General features: G+C 41.3%; 1 protein-coding gene across 2 annotated transcripts in view; it reads left to right on the top strand.

Moving 5' to 3' along the window:
- The first annotated feature begins 9,776 nt into the window (after positions 1–9,776).
- The window catches only part of TRHDE (thyrotropin releasing hormone degrading enzyme), a 416,582-nt gene continuing 405,774 nt past the window's right edge, over positions 9,777–20,584 (top strand). For both annotated transcript variants that reach the window (XM_053255844.1, XM_053255845.1), the window contains exons 1-2: positions 9,777–11,636; positions 18,663–18,936. In XM_053255844.1, coding sequence (XP_053111819.1) covers positions 10,789–11,636; positions 18,663–18,936 — 1,122 coding nt within the window. In that variant the 5' untranslated portion in view covers positions 9,777–10,788. The remainder of the gene's footprint in view (positions 11,637–18,662; positions 18,937–20,584) is intronic.

The raw sequence follows: 20,584 nt of genomic DNA on the forward strand, positions 1-20,584 counted from the left end.
GCCTAGGCACACTTGGGAGAAAGCTCCATTGCTCACTGGGACTTGTTTCTCCGTTAACATGCTTTTCTGAAATCCTTTGCCAATTTATTAGGAAGTAAATTCAAATCAATGGATCTTTTTTATACATACACAACTTTGGGATGTAAAATAATAAAGGTTTGTGTTTGTGCAATAGCTTTGATTTAGTGCAGAGATCTGCATGCATGCAGGATGGGGTCTCTGCTAATGGATCTGATGCAAGAGGGGCAGAACAGGTTTCTTTGCATAGAAGAAATGCTGCCTCCAGCAATCTGCCTAGAAGGCACAGCTGTCTGCAAGATAAACTGTGCAGTCTCAGCCCAGCGGCATCTATGCACTTTGTGTGTCTCCCTTCTTTGATCAGTGGAGTGGGGAGGGGCAATAGTCATGCATGTTTGCTCGGAAGTAGGTCCCACTGAGTATAGAGGTGCTTACTCAAGTAACTATACATGGATTCTGTTGCCAATTTATCCGCCACTATTTTACTAATTTTCATAATACCATTATTACTGTGAGAAATGGAATAAACATGGATACATGGAAAACTTGGACTGAATGAACATATCTGTCATGACCCGTTATGATGGGAATGATAGATCATCTCTATGTTAATTAGACAAATCAGCACCTTTTAAGGTGCTGGCTCTCTCCTGTTTAACGGGTGGGGGGATATGTCCCTTTTCATTTCAGTTGTTGCTGATGTCTCCCTTGTGTTTCTTTTTAGATTGTGAGCACCTTTGTGGATAGGAAATCTTTTTTTAAAAAATTCATTTTGTTTTCTAAACTGAGGTTTTTTGGTGTTGAAAAACAGTTTATAATTAATAATATAATTAATCATAATAAATACATTTGTAATTTATTTTAAAGAGCAGTGGAAAAGCAATACAAGTGAAGCAGAAAGAGAGACAAAGGTGCTGCCCAAATGATGGATAGTGCTAAGATGCTTTCAGATGAACATAACAGAAAATACTGAAATTTAAAGTGCAGGTTGTAACTATGGAAATATTTCTGCATATGAGAACTTTGGGGAGAGAAATGATGGCATTGCATGAGAGTGGGAATGGGCAAAGTAATGAATAGTATAAAGAACAGAAGCTCATGTTACAGTGACAATAAACTAACGTCTTTCTATACATTTTAAAAACTGAGACAAGGAAATATTTTTCATTAATACATAAGTAATGTATATAGAACTCTATTGTAAGATGTCATGCTTTTCAAAAGTTTTTCTTTGAATAAGATGGTATAACGACAATGAGATACACATTTCCCAAGATCTGCAAGCCTTCTCAAAGACCTCTTTAATGCATAAAGAGGTATTAGAGAGGTCTTTGAGAAAGCGAATTTTTACTCATTCAAATGGATGAGACTATTCATTGTTAAAAGAACTATGAAAAAATAGGGATGCAAATATTTAAACATTGAGGAATAAGTAAAACTTCCTAGAGGAGGACATCTGCTCAACATTAGCCACGTTTACATCCCAGTCGTATGCAAAAAATTAGGCATGCCTAAGATCATTGATTTCATTGGTTTTAGGTGCACCTAACTTGCCCAGGGCTGGCTGTTATGCTCCATCAATTTCAATGGCAGATGCTTAGCTCTCTCATACTGAAAGTCTGAAGTGCTTTACTTTGGATGGAAATATATTTTGTGTCAGAAATTAGGAAACTATTTTTTGTTATGAATATAATAGAAGAATACATAAGAAGAAGAATACAAGGTAAGGATCAAAAAGAGCCCCTGTGTTACTTAGGAGGCTAGTGGAGTCCAGCCTTGAGTGTCACTGCACAAGAAAAGAAGTGATCAGAGGGGCTGCAATGACCAGAGAACCGATGCTAGAGCACAAGCAGGGTCAGTGATCCAATTCTGGGCATTGTACTTGCATAACATGCCACAATGACCTTGTGATGACTGTGGTCATACTTATGACACAATTTGACCTAGCTAAAAAGACATGGCATGAGGGATCATTGTACTGGAATGTGGGAACAACTACTGACCATAACTGCTAGGAAGTGAACTCCAGAGAACTGCTGTGCCAGAAACCTGGTACTATGCCCAGTTTGACTATTCTTGCTACAGAAAGGAGTGGGGGGGGGGAGGAGGAGAATGGTGTTGGGCATCTAGGGGCCATCATTCATAATAGAGCCAACATGTCCACTCAGATGTGTGACCTCTAAAAAGGGTTTAGTGTGGGGGCATTTGATAGTTAATAGGACTACGCTGGATTAATGTGCCCCAGTAGCCAAGCATAGGCAGCCATGATTTGCTCCACAAATGCTAAAGTGGACACAAAGGATTAGGCTGTCTGGCTGCATTCCTAAACTTTTATTCCAGCATACTAAAATATTGAACTCAGTGGACCAATTGTATGTTTTGAGGTCTGCAGCCTTAAAGATATTTTTTTTTATTTTACAATTTAACATTTCAGCTCAGTGCATCAATTTTGCCTCTTGACTCTTCCATAAGTAAAAGAGAAATCCTTCGGTGTCATATGTCATCTTTCCATAATAAATTTTCTTTTCAAAACATATGCAGTTAAAAGTATTCTGTCACTCTCTGCTCAGGTGAAGAACCATCAGTTGAAAAGAGCTAATGCATTATTTCCCCATGATACTGGGAAAACAATCTCCTCCTTGTTATGAAGCATCAGGGGTTGTTACAGCTAGACGTTGGATGCTGGAAATGGACATGTTACAGGGCCTAGAGATCCAGCTTGATCATGGCCATGGGCTAACCAATCACAGTGTCTGGAGTCAAGAAGGCATTACCTGATGGCTGGCTTGGAGAAAGACTCTGTCAAACTACTCTTAAACTTCCACTGTCATCCAAGAAAGTATTTGATCTATCCAGAAAAATGAAGCATAAATCAAAAAGACCCAGAGGTTTAAAAAACCCACCCATATGTATTAGCTGAAATGTATACTGTAACTCTCTGTTTAGGTAAGTTCAACTCCATGAATAAGCTGTCCCCAATATGATATATGTCTGAAGTCCCTTATTTATAGAGTCTTTCTACTAAGAGTACCAAACAGGAGTATTGATGCTGAATTGTGCTGTTGGAATCTCAGCAAAAAGAGAACTAAACTGGTGTTGCCTGTTAATCTTCACCACAATACAGGGTAGAATATAAAATGGGAACTAGATTTTCTGAAGTATATCCAGATGTGTTCAAAACATCTTGCCTAGGAAGAAGAATATTTACTTTGAATGGGTTAAGCTATGTGATAATCTCTCTCTCTCTTCCTCTCTCTAGCACATTGTGATATATTGACCTGCAGCTCATAAAATATGATTGCATACAAGATGCCTATGACATAAAGGTTTTTTAAAATAATGAAATCATTACCAAGACACTGCTACAGAACAAAGCCTTGACCTGTTAACTTTCGGAAAAGATAAATCAAGAGAGTATATTTTAGAGGGGGTCATGAGACCTACTCATAGACTTACTATAGTAAGGAAATATATGTTATATAAACACATTCTCTGTGGTATTCATATTTATGTTTCACCTATATGATGTTACCTGGAATGCCACAAAATATGCCAGTTTCAGATGATATGACTGGAATGTTTAATGGCATGGTTAGGAACATAGGAAGTGCCATATACCGAGTCAGACCTTTGGTCCATCTAGCTCAGTTTTGTCTACACAGACTGGCAGCAGATTCTCCAAGGTTGCAGGCAGGAATATCTCTCAGCCCTATCTTGGAGATGCTGCCAGGGAGGGAACTTGGAAATTTATGCTCTTCCCAAAGCGGCTTCATCCCCTAAGGGGACTATCTTACAGTGCTCACATTTAGTCTCCCATTCATATGTAACCAGGGTGGACCCTGCTTAGCAAAGGGGACAAGTCATCACTTGTCAAGCTGCTTTCAGCTACTGGAAAATCGCTAATGCAATCATGGAAAGTAAATAAAATCCCAGTGAGATATCCAAGTATGGCCCAGTGGAGAATGCTAGATTTTGCTCTGGAAATTCTTGGTCCAAATTGTAGCTTAGCAATGAACACATTGCATGACCAAACCAAATCACTGTTTCTCTGGTTCTGTGAAAGAGGAATAACAGCTACTTTCTCTAGTTATTGGGCTGGTTTGTGCATGCACCATAAGAACAAATGTCTTCCCCCTCCCCTGGCAATGGGGTGCCTTATCAGATGGGGGATGGCTCATTCAAACTACTCCACACACAATTGAGGAAAGATACTCCAGTGTGCCAGGAGGAAGGGAGAATACCTATCCTTATGGTGTGTATTGAGGCTGGCAGGTGAAGTATCATCTGAACTGGCCCATGGTGATGATGAATTCAGTAAGGATTGCAAAGCATTTTTCACCCTTAAAGTGATGCTGAAATAAAATTACTACTGGTTAATCTTGTAGTGATTATACAAAATGATGCCAATTCTGCTGAGCTCCCCCCCGCCCCCTGGAAACAGTGGTTATTCTTCTAAGAATATTCAGGAATATTTATCATTCCACCCAACAACCACCTGTTGTCCATCCAATGGATCTTTGCTGTGATCTAGATAAACTGACTCTTTTGATGAATAGCATATTGAATGTATATTCTTCAAACAATGCCCAGATAATAAAATTACCATACCCTGACATCTCCAGAAAATGAGCTGAACCATCAGGGTGTGGCAAATTGTGACTTCAATTCTGGTTGAATTCAATTCACATGTAAACATTACACTGACACCCACGTGCAAAAAAAAATTTAAAAAATCCCATAAATTAGAGCAAAGCAGTTTCTAAAAGATTGGGGTTTCCCACTTTAAATTTGTTCTTCGGTCCCCAAGTGGTGCTGGATTGTGGGACTTGCAGTTGTTGTTTTTTAAGGGATGCAGCCTGGTCTCAAGTGCAGGGTGGGAGAATGGCAAGGGGGCCCCAACAGAACTATCATGTTGTGACAATCATTCTGGAACTGAGCTCCAACCATCCTTTACAACAGATGTGTTGCCAGCATGCAGGTGCTGTTGCAGCAGCGCTTGTATTGGAAATATCTGTTTGGCACACTCCAATGCTTATGAATACCAGAGGATCACCAAAAAAATTCATTAGTTACAGGAAGCAACCTGTTTTTCCTGACTGGCTCACACCCGAGGCAGACAAAACAACAGTTGAGAGGGACCATAGTGGCTCCTCCTTACAGTCTTCCTGTAGGGTCAACATCTGATATTTATGGCTGTGCACAAGCCTACAGGCTAATACCCCATGTTCCCATATAATATCCTCATATCTATACTCAGAATGCTTTATACATGCTTGCATTTAATGGCCGTCATGCTGAATGTATTATATATGCATGGCATCCTTAGCATCTCTTGCTGATTGTTTTCTCTCCCAGGTGGATGTCACTGAGCTTTCCCAACTAAAGCTGCTACTATTGCAGAACTATGCATGTTGTAGAATTCCTAGTTATTTTTTCATAGTATTAAGTGTGCTTGAAACTACAAATGTAACCATTCTGATTGCAATAAAATCTTAGGCAATATGGTATATATGATTAGAAAAGTGTGCTACTGAGGATCTCCATGACAGTATTGGATTGCCTGGACAGGTATATGAAGTCAGACTTGTTCGATGACTCAGATATTCATTTGCAATTGCTTCGAAGAGAGACAGCCAACACAATACTAACAAAGTAGCTATGCATAAAGAACTTTTCCCAGATGGTGCCTGCTTTAAATTTTATTGTATGGAGGCTCTCAATGAAGACCATACATCATGTGGAGGATCCTAGTGTAAACATGCCACGTTTTTGTGGCGGCTTGGCAAAATCAGGCTTTGTTCAGTGAGTTGATACAGATCAGCTGCTACTCCACAATAGGTGATTTAAAGGTGCTACAACCACACAGAGTCAATCTATACTGTATAGAACCACTTTAAAACCCATCATGCTTAGAAATGGAATTGGCAACAAACAGAACCTAGATCACAAATGGGAGACTTTTATATTTGTTCTAAATTTGTACCAACTGAAGTAATAGAATATAACAAAAAGTATTCTAAGATTTTTAAATATCTACATGAAACCACTGGGAGAGATTATCAGATCTGGTGCAGGGTGTTATCAGTATGTTAAATGATAAACCTATTTCTCCATGTCAGCTTCATCAGGAAAAGGCATATTTCCCTAAATGCCTACCTGGAGGCGTTGATGGGCTGGATTCATTCATTCATTCAATTTCTGCAAGATGATGAATTGAAACTAAATCCAAGTGAGATGGAGGAACTTATGGTGCAAGGTCATAACTCAGGAGACAATTTTGATCTGCCAGTTCTGGTTGGGGTTACATGCCCACAGAAGGAACGTAATCTGGGAGTACTTCTGGATCCAAAACTCTCTCTAGTGTCTCATTTGTGGCAGTGGCAAAAAGTGCTTTTTATCAGCTTCGGCTGATACTCCAGCTACATTTGTTTCTTGAGATAAATGACCTCAAAACAGTAGTGCATGTGCTGGTAATCTCTAGGCTTGACTGCTGCAATGTGTTCTAAGTGGGACTGCCTTTGTATATAGTCCAGAAACAGCAATAGGTCCAAAATGTGGCAGCAAGGATAATCTTTGGGTCATCTTGAAGATACCATGTTATTTCTATGTTGAAAGAACTACACTAGTTACCAATAAGTTTCTGGACAAAATAAAAAGTGCTGTTCATAAAATATGAAGCCCTAAACAGTTTAGGCACAGGTTATTTAAGAGAATTTTGCTTTGCTATGCACCCCGCCACCCATTGAGATAATCTGGAGAGATCCATTTGCAGTTGCCACTGGCTTGACTGGTGGCTACTCAGGGATGGACTTTCTCTGTTGCTTGGCTTTGGAATGTGCTCCCTGCTGAAATAAGAGCCTCCCAACCTCTGACAGCTTAAAAAAAACCCTCTCAAGATACATTTATTCACCCAAGCTTTTTAAACTTGAATTGTGTTTTTAAACTGTTTCATTGTTTTAATTTCAGTTTTAATTTGTCTAATGTTTGTTGTAAACCACCTAGAGAAATGAGTTTGGGGCAGTATACAATATACTAAGCAAACAAATAATGAATAAGATTAAATTTATTAGGCAGCAATGAACCCAAGGCATGATCTGAGGGCACGTGATACAGCTACTTTGTTGAAGCCAAGCAAGTCTAGGTCAGATCAATGCCTGGATCGGCCCAATGCACATGAAACCTTGAAGTTTTGTGAACCAAGGAAGGTGGTGTGTGTGTGTGTAAAATACATCACAACAACATTAAGTCAGTTCACATATTTAATCCATAAACAAAATGAACAGTATAGCCATTTCCATTAAGCCACGCATGAAACATTTTGCTTCTTATATATGATTGTTAGCACAATGTATGAAAAATGTCTCTTGTCAGTCTGTTTACCTCTCAGGGCACTACAGCAAGTGTGCACAATCTAAGGTGCAGGAAATTAAACTAGACATAAACTAAAGGAAAACATAGTCTAGCTAAATATAAACATAAGTGATACAGCTGTAGGTCTAAACTGAAAAAGAATACAGGAATGAAGCTGATATGAAAACACAAACCTGGGTTGGCAAATGAATTTTGTAGATGGGCTTTATGTCTATGATATTTTAAGCTGAACCCCAGCTTTTTCTTAGGAGGGAATATTGGTGTGCATAAAGTTCTAATTCTGAATTCAGCATACAATATTGGAGCTATACCCGTGAAATATTTTAGGTTGTGCATATCAGATATATTTTTCCAGACTTGGAAAGCTACCTCTTTCCATGACAAATTCCTTGTAATGACTGACTCTTCTTATCTCTGCTTCCTAGTTCCTTTACTTCTCTTGCTTGTTTTCCTTTGCTCACTGTCAGCTGCTGCAAGAGCCTTGAAAATCTGTACGCGTTGGGTGCCTGCATCTGTTGACTGAAGTAAGATTTAAACATGTGCTTCAATGCATTTGTGAAGAGTTTTGCACACTGCTGAAGGCAGTTTCTTGTAGACATAAGTATTTTCATCCTTACAAGCAGGAGAGGAATTGCTTTGCCTGGGAGAGCAGCCACACTTGCTTCCTAAGACAGAGCTTGCTCCAGTGCTTAGTTGTTAAAAGGAGAATGGCTGAGGCTTGAGCTTGCCTGAGAACCATGAATACTTTCTGATCCAGACATCCTCTCTTAATTCTAGATTTGCAGGGGCTGGCTGTGGTGAGCCTTCATTTGTTTTCATGTTTCACTGAGAGGGCTACTTTCTTCCACTACATTTTATACTCTTTATACATGCTGTTTTCACCTTTATTCAACTTAAGAGGTCCAATATGCTAGTAAGAGAACCCTGGATGATGATGCCATTTGGTTACGTCTTAACATGCGAGTTATTGGGAACATGTAACCACTACATACATCTGACTACAGTACTGCAGTTCTTTAATATTTCTTACTTACTAAGCACGGAACATTTGTGCCTTCTTCAGTCCAATTCACACCACCACTATGTTTTGGGTGAGAGTGCTTTGAGATGCTTGCTTCCAGTCTTAGCTCAAAGTGTGCTTATGGTGAACTAGTCTCATGTTTTCAGTAGTATGCAAAATTGTAGCTTGTAACTAAACTACTCAGCCAACATAGTACATTCTGAGCTCACACTGAAAATGAACAGGCTTGCCATGAGCAACAAGTACTCACCCATCAAATGGCCTCTCTCTCTCTTTCCCTCTCAGCTTTTAAAAAATAAACTCACTTGTCAGCCTTATTATGGTCTAGAAGATGACTTTGTGCCACTGAACTCCTAAGCACGGTTGCCAATGTTAGTAAGGGGTATCTTCAGTTGTGACAGCATCATTTGGAGTGGAATAAAGCTCCAAGGTAGCAGGAAGTGGGAGGAATGGCTAAGGAAGACATCCCACCTCATATCAGGCATAGTCTGGCTGGTATATTCTGTATAACCTTGTCTAAATTGTCTTTCTGGCAACAGTAAGACACTTGGACAACTAATGCACCAGTCTGTGGCATAAATGGTACAGCTGAAAGTTAAGCAGTGGATACTAGAAAGGCTTAATTATTGTATAAATAGAACAAGGGAATGGCTGATTATTCAGTGCAAGTGTTCACCTGCTTGGAGGTGCTACCTAAACAGATGCCATCCTGACCATATGCCACCATCTCCCACAGGGCAACTCAGGAACATCCTTGGGAGAACTGCAGCTCTTGCCTAGGCACTGTCCTGGTGGCTAGGCTCAACAGATGTCTCCCAGTGTTCATGAAGCATACAGCCATTCAATATTCCAAGCATATAATAGAGCACTACAAGCGCCGAACATGTTCAGTATTTATGTGAACAGATTCGTTTTAGAAAGAATCTGCAAATCCTCTGGCGAGGCGGATATATAATCTGACACATGCCAGATCCTCAGAACAGAACGTTGTGTGTCATCATCAGTCTGGAAGACTTCTACGTATTACACAGATACAGCTATACAGACACCTTCCACCAGTCAGAAGACTAATGGCTGTGGAAGGTGGCCCAGACCTCTAGAGATGACAGAGCTCCCGTCCAAAGAGTGCGTGTGCCTTCCTCTGTTTGGACCCAAAGGAGGCAGCTGAGTGACACCCTTGTGCGCCAGCCCCAATAAAAGCTCTCTAATCTCTCGCTCTTTATTCCATCTCCCGGGAGTTTGCAGTCACTCTAGTAGCCTCACAAGCTCTTTTCAAGTGGTTTATGCGGTTTGGAGTACGCGCGCGCACGCGCGCGCCCCCGCGCCCGTACACACATTATCTTTCCCTCCCCTCCAAGAGCTCTGTTAGTTATCTCGGGAGGTCTGTGGGTAGTTCCCAACCCACAGACCTCGAAAAGCGGCAGAGCACGGAGCCGCCAACTACAAAGCCAAGCCAAACCTCGCGCTCCTTCCTGCGTCGCGGCGCACAGAAAACACACACGCAAGCGAGAGCCGCTGTCCGGTCTCAAACCACCCCAGCTCTGCTGAAGTGTACGAAAGCCACGCCGAACGATTTCGTGCCGTCGCCTGCAGGTGCCAGCGCCGCGTAGAGATCAGAGTCAGCGCCCGGCGTCTTCCCACCAGCGGCTCCCCCCCTTCTTCCAGCGCTTCGCCCCTCTGTGACCACCTGAGCGCGCGGTGCAACCTGAGCGCGGCGGAGCCGGGGCAAAACTGAGCGTCAAGCAAAGCCGCGGCCGCTTTAAGCCTAACGGGACTGAGTGGGAGGAGAGTTTGCAGCGCGGCGAGTTTGAGGGAGTGAATAAGTACCCGCGGGGGACGACGCGAAGAACTGGAGCCCTCCCCTCCGCAGCCTCGGCTGCCCTCCTCCTGCCGCGCTCACACTTAGGCTCGGTTCAGCGGCGGGCGGCAAGAGCAGGAAGGAAAGCAAGCGGCATGTGGTGCTGAATGGAGCGCGCCCGGCGCCCCGCTGAGAAGCGTCCAAGTTGTGCTCTTCCAGCCCGCTCCGCTCCGCTCTCTGCAGGGGGGTCCGCCAGCCCCTCCCCTCCCCTCTTTCCCGCCTTCCACCCACATGGGGCGCGAGGTCTTCCTTTGGTCGCCGGGGCTGTTCTTAGGGACTGAAATGGGGCTCCTCACCAAGTGACACTTGCAGCGGCTGCGGCAGCAGCAAGCGGAGGGGGTGAAAAGCAAGAGGAAAAGCAGGCAGCGTTTCCTCTCCGAAGTGTTCTTTCTTCCCCGCTCCTTTATTTTTTTTCCCGCCTTCTGTGTTTCTCTCTAGAGCTTCTCATGCCTTCGCGGCCCCAGCGGGCGGCGGCGGCGGCTGCAGCCCCGCAGGAAGAGCCGGGGGTGGCGCTACTCTGATGTCCCTGGCTGAGAAGCGGGAGCAGAGCTTCTCCTTCACGCCCATGATGATCGAGGAGGACGCCGCCCTGAGGAACGGCAGCAGGGGGCTCTCGGGCCAGTGGGCGGACGCGGCGGCTGTGCGACCCCGCACCACGGAGCGCCACATCACCGTGCACAAGCGCCTGGTGCTGGGCTTCGCCATCTCCATCCTGGCCCTGCTGGTGGTCACCATGATCGCTGTACTGCTCAGCGTGCGCATCGAGGAGTGCGGCGGAGGTGGCGGCGACACGACTGCGGACAGCCCAGCAGGCAGGGCGGGCAACGGGAGCGTCCCGGCGGCAGCAGCGGCCGCTGCAGGAAGTACCCACCCGAACCATAAGAGCGCCGCCGGGGAGTCCCTTGGCCGCGGAGGGGTGGAAGCGGAGGCGCCGGGCACAGCAGGCGGGGAAGACGAGGAGGAGGAGTGGCAGAGGCGGCGGGAGCAGCCGCCCTGGACCCAGCTGCGCCTGCCCGGGCACCTGCGCCCCCTGCACTACAACCTGATGCTGAGTGCCTTCATGGAGAACTTCACCTTCTGCGGGGAGGTCAACGTGCAGGTCGAGTGCCTCAACGCCACCCGCTACATCGTCCTCCACGCCCACCGCATGCACATCGAGACCGTCCGCGTGGCTGAGGACCGGCTGGCCGGCGCCCTGCGAGTCTCCGGCTTCTTCCTCTACCCGCAGACCCAGGTCTTCGTGGTCGTCCTCAACCGGAGCTTGGAGGCGCAGAGAAGTTACAACCTCAAGATCATCTACAACGCTCCCATCGAGAACGAGCTGCTGGGCTTCTTCCGCAGCTCTTACGTCCTCTACGGGGAAAGAAGGTATCGGATTCTCTCTCTCCCCCCACCCCCCTTTGTTCGCGTCACTTGCCGCCTTAGATCTTGAGGAGGAAACCGCTTGTCCCAGATATACCGCCTGTGCTCTTTTATCCAAAGCGTGAAGCCATCAGGAGTATCCTCGTGCTTTTCATTTCCCATAATGTGAAGCCAGGAGCCGTCTCTCCCTTCATAACCAATCTCCTCAAAATCTTTGTTTCAGTGTTTAGTTTAAAAGCCTATTGTTTCAAAAAAAGGGCTGTCATAAATGCCATTAGAGAGTTGATTTTCTGAAAGGTACGTGTATGAATTGATATTCGACTGACTTTAAACTTCTACAAAAGTTTCCATCTAACAGAAATAGAATTCAGAAATGGAATTTCCCCCCCATCCAGAGGTCTGTACGTATCCTAAGTAGGATCGTCTAGTAAACTAGAATTCAACTTTTATTTGCTTAAAAGTAAGCAAGATGTATTTCTCTCAACTTTCCTGTCAAAAGTGAGCCAGGGAGTTGTGGGAAGCTAGGACCTTGCAACTCTGAGACAGAGCAAAATTTTGGAGTTACATTATAGACTTACACGACTTGTTTAATGTTGTAGATCTTACTAGTGACACTCCTACCCTTTAAGACGCTTTGATTCTGAGATGTAGTTAAGGAGGCCTCCTGAGACGTGAGCACCATACAAAAATGCTACAAGGGTTCTTATTTTATTCTTCGGAACTTGCTTTTATATGCTGCCCCCCCCCCCCCCGCAATTGTACCTGCTTATGTTTGGCAGGAAAATGAAGTCAGAGCAGAGGGACTGGGAGCACATCAGAGTGGTAGACCCAGGATTGAAGGGGGAAGGAACTCTTCTGCATTCTTGAGTTAGGCAATGTTCCCGTAGTGTGGGTGCAAATGGCTTCTGTGAAGGTACAATATGAAATGCTGGATTTAAACACTTGAACTCTCATACTCACACATTCTTGGTTGACCCTGTCCAGGACAACCTCTAGAGATTCGGAGAACCACTTGTAGTCATCAGGCAAGTCTGTAAAGGATTAGTACTTGATTAGCCAGTCTGCCCCTTAGAATGATTTTTCAATGAAGTAAACAAATAAAAAAACCGCAGACAGAAGATTTTTAAATGGGAGGTTGTTTTGGAGAATTTAAAGATCAGGTTAGAAGCAAGATTCTTTGATTAGGGCTTCTAGCAGAACAGGCTAGCTGAATCACTAAGTAAGCAGCAGTTACTGCAATAAATTAACAACTTAGGAGCAAACTACTTGTTATAGTGCAGCCTTGTTTAAGGAAGTCCCCCAAGGATCTTGCGTATAGACCTGCAAAGTAAACACAGATGTTTGGGTAGGAAGTAAAATCAGTGTGTGTGTGGGGGGGGGGGAGGCGGGAGGAAGTGTCAGGGGAAAATGATTGGCAGGAGAAGGTTTAAGCTTTCCCCTCCTACTATGCACCCCACACCCAAGTGTGATTTGTAACTAAGAAGGGAGTGTTGAGAGCTGCTGGCAGGCAGCTAATGTGTAATGTGTGGTCTGCCTGTTACTCTACCAAAATGGAACTTAGGGATGATGTTTTCATGTTTATTAAATAATGTAGGTATTTAGGAAACTTTGGTTGTATTAGAACTTGCTAAACAATGAATCATAAATCAGTAAATGTATCTTAATGAAGAAAAAAGATAGCTACATAAGTAAACTTTTCACCATATGCATCTCATAGTTATCTGTGAATAGGTTTGTTTAACTGGAAGCTCTGTCACGAAAGAGCACAATGAGAGCAAAGTTAAATATAATAAAAAGGTATCATAACATAGATCTGATAAGTCTTCCTACACAGAATTCATATAGTGCTGGCTTTCTTTTCAAAACAATGGAGCTTGAGAGACTTCTTCTCGTTTGTTTACATACTGGCTGCAGTTTATTAACTGAGTTCAAGGCAACTCTGTTGGCCCCATTTCCTCCACTACTTCTGGCTGAGTTACAACCCATTTACACAAGTCTGTGTGAGAACAGGCTTAGGCTCTTTATTCATGCAGCAAATCAAACATTTTAAAAGCCAGGCTGTAGTTTAAAGAAAGCAGGACTGGTTTCCTGATAGCTTTGTTAGCAGAGATCTAAAATGAATTTATTTTTAAACTGCTTGCCACTGAAAATCCAGCCACACAATCTTATTCTATAAACTTCATCATTTCCTTGAGAGTCCCTGCTGAGCTAATGGTTTACTTAAATGATTACTTTCCAAAAAGAAAGAAGAAACTTCCCAGCTTAGTTCTGCCAATATTCTCTGCTTTAGGCACCTGCAATGGCAACTGTAGATATCCAACAAGCTGTTATGATCATGTCAGAATATTGTCTGACTGAACATCATATCTAATATAAAATGTTTTTGTCACAGGGTTTAGTTGCATAGAAGATGTCACTATGGTGAATCTTCTTTCTACATTAATAACTGAGTGACAGATATCAACAGTTTTTGTTCAAGAGACTGTACTAACTAAATGACTTGCAGCATATGGGTTCATTAACATAGTAATAGAAGCTCCCCTCCTTGATATCCTATTTTACTTGTTTTATCTCTAGATCAAATTAAAAGCAACTGCAGTACAAAAGTTGTGGCTGAGTTATAACACATTAATATGTGTGCTGGTAGATATATTTCCATTGCAAAGTCTTACCATTTGAGAACAGGCATTAGTTTTATGATGTATGGAGAAAGGTAAAGTCTGATAATAAAAAAATTATTTTCTCACACACTTCTTCCATATGCATAGTTGGACTGTTCACATGCAGTTTCACTGTGTGTGTGTATTTAAATAACTGAATTGGGTCAGATTTTAAACTGCTGTAAATTGGCATAACTCCATTTAAGTCAGCAGATCAATGCCTAATCATGCATAGTGAAGATCAAGCATTCTGTCCTTTTGCAGAAGAGCAATTTTTTTTTTAATAAGGCAATGTTGGACCAGAAGTTTCTGGGTTTTGTTTTGTTTTTTGGTCTTTCTGAAATATAACAGGTTTAATGGAATAGCACAACCTAAAACACTTTCCCCCAAAACAGCAGGTCCAAAAAGTGTGCTGACATAGTAATACTTTGCAACTAGCTGGCTTATAACTAAAATTATTTCATAGTTGCCACAGGTTTATAACGCAGTTGAACAGATTAGTGACTGGAATGCAAAGTAAATCTTCTGATGTAAATATGTTTGCACCATTTTAGTCTCCCACGTATTGACTTAAATTGTGCAAAACGTTTATTTCAGTAGATTTACATTTTGTTGTTTAATCTGCTAAATTTTTTCACAGTCTTGCAGCAATTCATAGACCAGTTTCCAGTAGATGTGATAGAATAGCTGCTCCTATGTTTTGGAGGACCTTGGATGTTTTCACAAAACTTTGGTTGAGCTCTTTGACACTTTCATATTTGTCTCAAAGTATGGTGGACTTTACCTTATAGCAATTCTGCCTACAGTACATAGCATTTTACCTTTTTGAATATTTAAAGTGAATGCTCTAGTTAAGCTCTAAGGTATGATAAGAACAACATGGTTTCCATAGGACAAGCTGCTGACTTTTCTTTAAGGGGGAAAAAAGTTTACCTTTTGCCAGAAAACCATACATCTCTCTAAATCTTCTGGCAATGCTACTTTTGCCACTCAGATGTACTTTCTTAGAAAAACTATGTGAAAATGTGATTCAGTCATTCACTGCAATTTGTTTTTGACACAAAACAAACTTCAGTGGATATCCGGTACTGATTGATGATGATCTGGTACAACTTGGGGGAATTATGCAGGTTTCGCATAAACTAGAACAAAACAGTTTCTTTTATCCTGGCTGCTTGATTTCTTTTTCCCCTTATAGTTCCTAAGATGTCAAAACAGACACATTGTTGAGGAAACATGTCTAGCTTTTTAATAGAGGAGGTGGAATTAAAATAGCTGCAAATTACTGTCATCTGCATGCAAAGAAACCAACCTACAAGGCATTCATTCCTATAATTACACATTTAGGATATAATCCTGACATCAGTTTTTGTGTGTAAACATTCATATGTGCGAGTAACTGAATGCAGGATTACTGCCTTGGATATTTATGCAGTCTGTACTACTCTAATAAAGAGCTTTAGATAGTCAGGGCATGCTTTATGCCCTCTATATTGCTCTCTATGCACTAGCTGTGAAAAAGTTTCCTCCATCTCCCCCTTCTATTTTTTTCACAAAGTATCTGGCTGTGATAGATATCTTATGGCCTGTTCATAAATATGTAACAGATAGAGCAGATACATTGTTTGTCTGTAGAGCAGTGCAAAGAAATTTGGCCAAATACTCAAGTCTACACCTTGAGTACTTGTACTTTAGTGTGGTGCTTTGAGAATAGAAGATGTATTTTAAAAACTCCCATAAAACAGAATTTATCAGTAGCTCAGCTTCACTTGAAATTCATAAATAATTAAAACCAGAATGCAAGCCTGTTTGGTCCCTCTGATATTAGTGGATTGATTATTTTTAAAGATGACACCCTTTGGATTTAAACCCATTAATTTCATGTATACATTGATGAGATTAATTTGGTTTACATCCAAATTAATATTCTGGCTTTAACCCTTTGTAAATTAGACTACAGAGTTTCAGGTTGTCTCCATTCCCCTAAAGAAAAAGATTGATATTGTATGTAAAAGTTTTTATATAGTGAAGATCTGAAACCCTTCTAGAATATTTGTTTTGCCTGTGCATGTGGTTAAACTCATTAAAATTAATTACAAAAGAAAATTTAGCAGTATTAGCTTTATTCATAAGTTTTATCTAGAGTTTCCCAGTGAAATCCTTCAGAATATTAGAATAGGTTCTTATCTTTTGGGAGTGTGCTAACACTATGTTCTCTGATATGCATACAAAAACAGAGCAATGACTTTTTTGTGTTTGCATCACACTTTTTGCATTTGTATCACACTATAACTACTTTATATACAAATTGGAATCTATAAATCCTTTGTTGCTAATTGTACATTAAGACTATCCCATAGTAAATATTTCCATAAGTGACTTATTTTAACAGAAGTTTATCATTGTGAAACTTCATAGCTACAGTATGACATATGCCTTTACTTGAAAAACAAGGTTCTTAATAGCATTATGGCAGTAACAAAAGTTTTATAGAATGCAGTCAAACTGTATTGCTTAATTAATCTAATCACACTTTAACCAATGTAAAATTACTTTAACCATACAATCACAAAGTGTGTTGTCTTGAAAGCTATGATATAATTGAAATACATTTAACTCCTGAGGCTGTCCCACAGTGTTCTCTCTCTTTTTTCTCATCTGTGTGTGGAATGAGTTTTGTTCTGGGTGGTAGTATCAAGGCAGTGTGTGCGCATATGCATTCAGAGTGGGGCCTTCCTTATTCAACCTGAGTGGGATCTAAAATTTTCTGAGCAGACATCAAAAAACTTGTGCGTGTGTGCATGTGCGTATGCCTTAGAGGGAACACTGCTGCCCCACCAACTTTGACTGTAGTACAATGCATATTTATTTTATTTTCCTCTGTGGATAGGGGAGAACTAAGTGAGTGTCGGTGGAATAAAATGCACATATCATCAAAGCTCTAAAATACTCTTGCCTATAAATAAAAATCTGTAAAACTAAGGTATGTGTCCCCAACATTATATGCAGCTGTAGCTCGATTACTGTGATGCAGGTATGCATGTCCACTTGTAGACTCAGGACTGAAGTTTGGCACAACAAGAAAGTTATTCTTTTGTATAGCAGCAGTAATATCAGCACTTGATATATATTGACTTCTAAATAGGTAATGTTCTATTACCTATTTGGATCTAGATAACTTTCTCATTTTGCTTAATGGTGTTTATAAGTTGAAAATCACGTTAGCAAAATATAATGGAATTGTTACTAGTAGAGGCAAGACTGGAAGCCAATCTGCAATTTTACTTTGTAATATTGGTGAGCCTATCAAGGTGGATTTCTTTAGAATCCTAAAGCATTTTAATATCACTGAGAGGCTTATAGATATTATCAACAGTTTGAAATTCTTAAGGGAAAATATGATATAATGCCCAAAGAAGCCAGAGTGCGCTGTCAATAGTTCTAAAGGCCCTAGGGAATTCCCTGAGGAAAATGAAATCATTGATGTAAAAGTAGACCATGTTTTTTTCTTTTACTTTACAGGCTTAATACTCATGAATGCCTTGTAAGTCACCCTGAGGGCTTTTTAAAGCCTCAGTGGGGGATATATACACATTTCAGAATAAATAAATACCTTCTCTGCATTGAAATAGAACTTCTGCTGTTATACATCTAATACAGTAGAAGATACTCTGGCTCATCAGGATTAAAATTGCACCAATGTTCCAGGGTTTTATGTTGCGCCATGGGGGAGGGGTGATCTTTCTGCGATCTCCTCTTCACTCTACAGCCACATATACCTCCAAAAGATTTGTCCATGCTTGATCGGGGGTGGGTGGGTCCTCGGGGAAGTAGTTTCAGGAGGTACAAGTGGCTGTAGAGGAAAGAAAGACTTCTAAATCTTTCCCCTTGTGCAACAGAAAACCCGGCGGAGAAATAGTCTGGATGTCAGCCAGTACTGTATTGCCCCAAATTGAAGACGACTCTGAATTTAAGACAACCCCCTTAAAAAGTAGAGGTTAAATACCGGTTATACCTACACTGACTCAAAGGAAACAGGACTCTGAATTTAAGATGCCTTCCTGATTCCTAATATAAAGCCTGAAAAAACCTAGTCTTGGATTCAGGTAAATATAGTATTTGCCAGGGTCCTTTAGCAGCCATCAATACTAGAAAAATGCTGCGCATTGCATTATGTAGATCCATTGGTGCATTACCACAGAGATAAGAAGTCACTCTGAGCTAAACTAATCTGTGCAAAAAGTGTCCCAGATCCTTGACAGTGGCTTGTTTGGCTTGTTGCATGGTTTTTCTTCCATTTGTTTTTTCTATATAGCAGTGTTTCGCAACATCTTTGCTTCAATCAGTCATTCCTTTTTCTTTATGTCTCCAGATTTCTTGCAGTTACACAGTTTTCTCCTACCCATGCCCGAAAAGCCTTTCCTTGCTTTGATGAGCCTATCTACAAGGCCACATTCAAAATCAGCATCAAGCATCAAGCAACCTATTTATCTTTGTCCAATATGCCTGTGGAAACTTCAGTTTTTGAAGAAGATGGATGGGTTACGGATCACTTTTCACAGACTCCACTCATGTCCACATATTACCTAGCCTGGGCTGTTTGCAACTTTACATACCGTGAGACTACCACAAAGAATGGTGTTGCAGTAAGTATTTTTAAAACATCCAGATTACATATCTACATTGAAAAAACCTTACTTCTTGGAAGGGAAATGCTGTGCTCAGATAAAAATGCTTACATATTCTGCTGTCATTTTTGGTTTTCTCAAAACAGACCATTTCTTTTCATTTTTAACTTTTTGTCTATATAAGAGGAGCGGCATGTTACATTTATAACCACCCCTACCCCCTGCTTAAGCTGCTATAGTTCATGCAGAGAGAGCAGAAGTTTGGGCTGTTTCTACTTGCCTTAAGCATCCATTGTACCTTTCACACAAGAAAGATTATGTGTATATTAGCCCGAGGAATTTGTCTCTTTAAAAATATACATATAAACAGTATGGTGGCCCCTGCCCCCAACATCACCTGCTTCATTTACTAGCATTCTGTGGTTTTTACAAACAACTTCCATTAACAATGGTTTTAAGTAATATTTTTTAACCATGTTACTCAAAGAACATAAAATGACCTTGTTGGATCAGATCAAAGGCCAAGCTAGGAAACTTATTTTATTCTGTTTCCCACAGTATCCAACAGATGCCTTTTGGAGATTCAGAAGTGGGACATAAATAAATTTATACCAGAGTCATTGCTCTCCTACAACTGATATTCAGAGGCATACTTCCTCTGAACCTGGAGGTAGCATATAGCCATCATGACTAGTAGCTATTGATAGATTTTTCCATGAACTTGTTCAGTCTGTGTTTTAGGCTAGGTTAGTGGCTTTACAGGCTAGAAAACTAGTGTCTAGTTTGTATGTAGCCACGGTCCACCGGTTTATTTGACAGGATACTACAGATCCTCCACCCCCCGCGCATTCCTGGAGTGTATACTGAGAGTGGGGACTTGGGTCCAGGACCAATTGCACTTCCAGGTGGTATGTACAAATGGAAAAGAAAGACATGAAGGAAGTGTTTCAGTATATACTGTAGGTAGGTGCAGGGCTGCCGAGAGCTGGTTTGGGCCCCGGTGAAATTTCCCCCCAGTATATTAAATAAATGTGTGATCTCGTTTTTATGCTAATAATAAATGATATTCGTACCTGTTGAGATTGAATACTAAGATCCTAATGGCTAATATCAATAATAGAAATTATCAGTTGCCTTTGGTTAGGCAATCCATTTGACTGCTTACTATGGCTGCTATAGCTGTTGGACTCTAGTGCTGAATATATTGCGATCACAGGCAATTTCTGCTGAAATTCTATATAATACTGGAACAAGGCTTAGTAATTATAGAAGCTCTTTGGTTACAAATTAAAGAAAGTAAACTGTGATGTTTGAATAATTCCATTTAGTTAGAAAGCTTTGTCACAATCCTGTTCAGAGCCAGAATATTATTTTTAAATAAGTCATTTGCCGGCTCTTTTTGCCCTGATGGAGGCTCTGCACTGATAATAGCTTGCACAAGTTGTAGAAATCCAACTGGTCCAGCTTCCCCTTCACTGCATCTCTATGCTGATAAAAACGGTATCTGTTGAATTTGTTTAATACATATGTAATGCAGTGCAGCATAAGCTTTTGCCAAGTGGCAATGCTGGAAGGCTTATTTTATTTTATTGGAATGATGACCACTGTTATTTAGCTAGAGGCTGAAGAGCATATTCATTAGGAGTTTCCCAGTAATGCCAAATGC

This window comes from Hemicordylus capensis, chromosome 5, assembly GCF_027244095.1.
Source record: "Hemicordylus capensis ecotype Gifberg chromosome 5, rHemCap1.1.pri, whole genome shotgun sequence".
Taxonomy (NCBI): Eukaryota; Metazoa; Chordata; class Lepidosauria; order Squamata; family Cordylidae; genus Hemicordylus; species Hemicordylus capensis.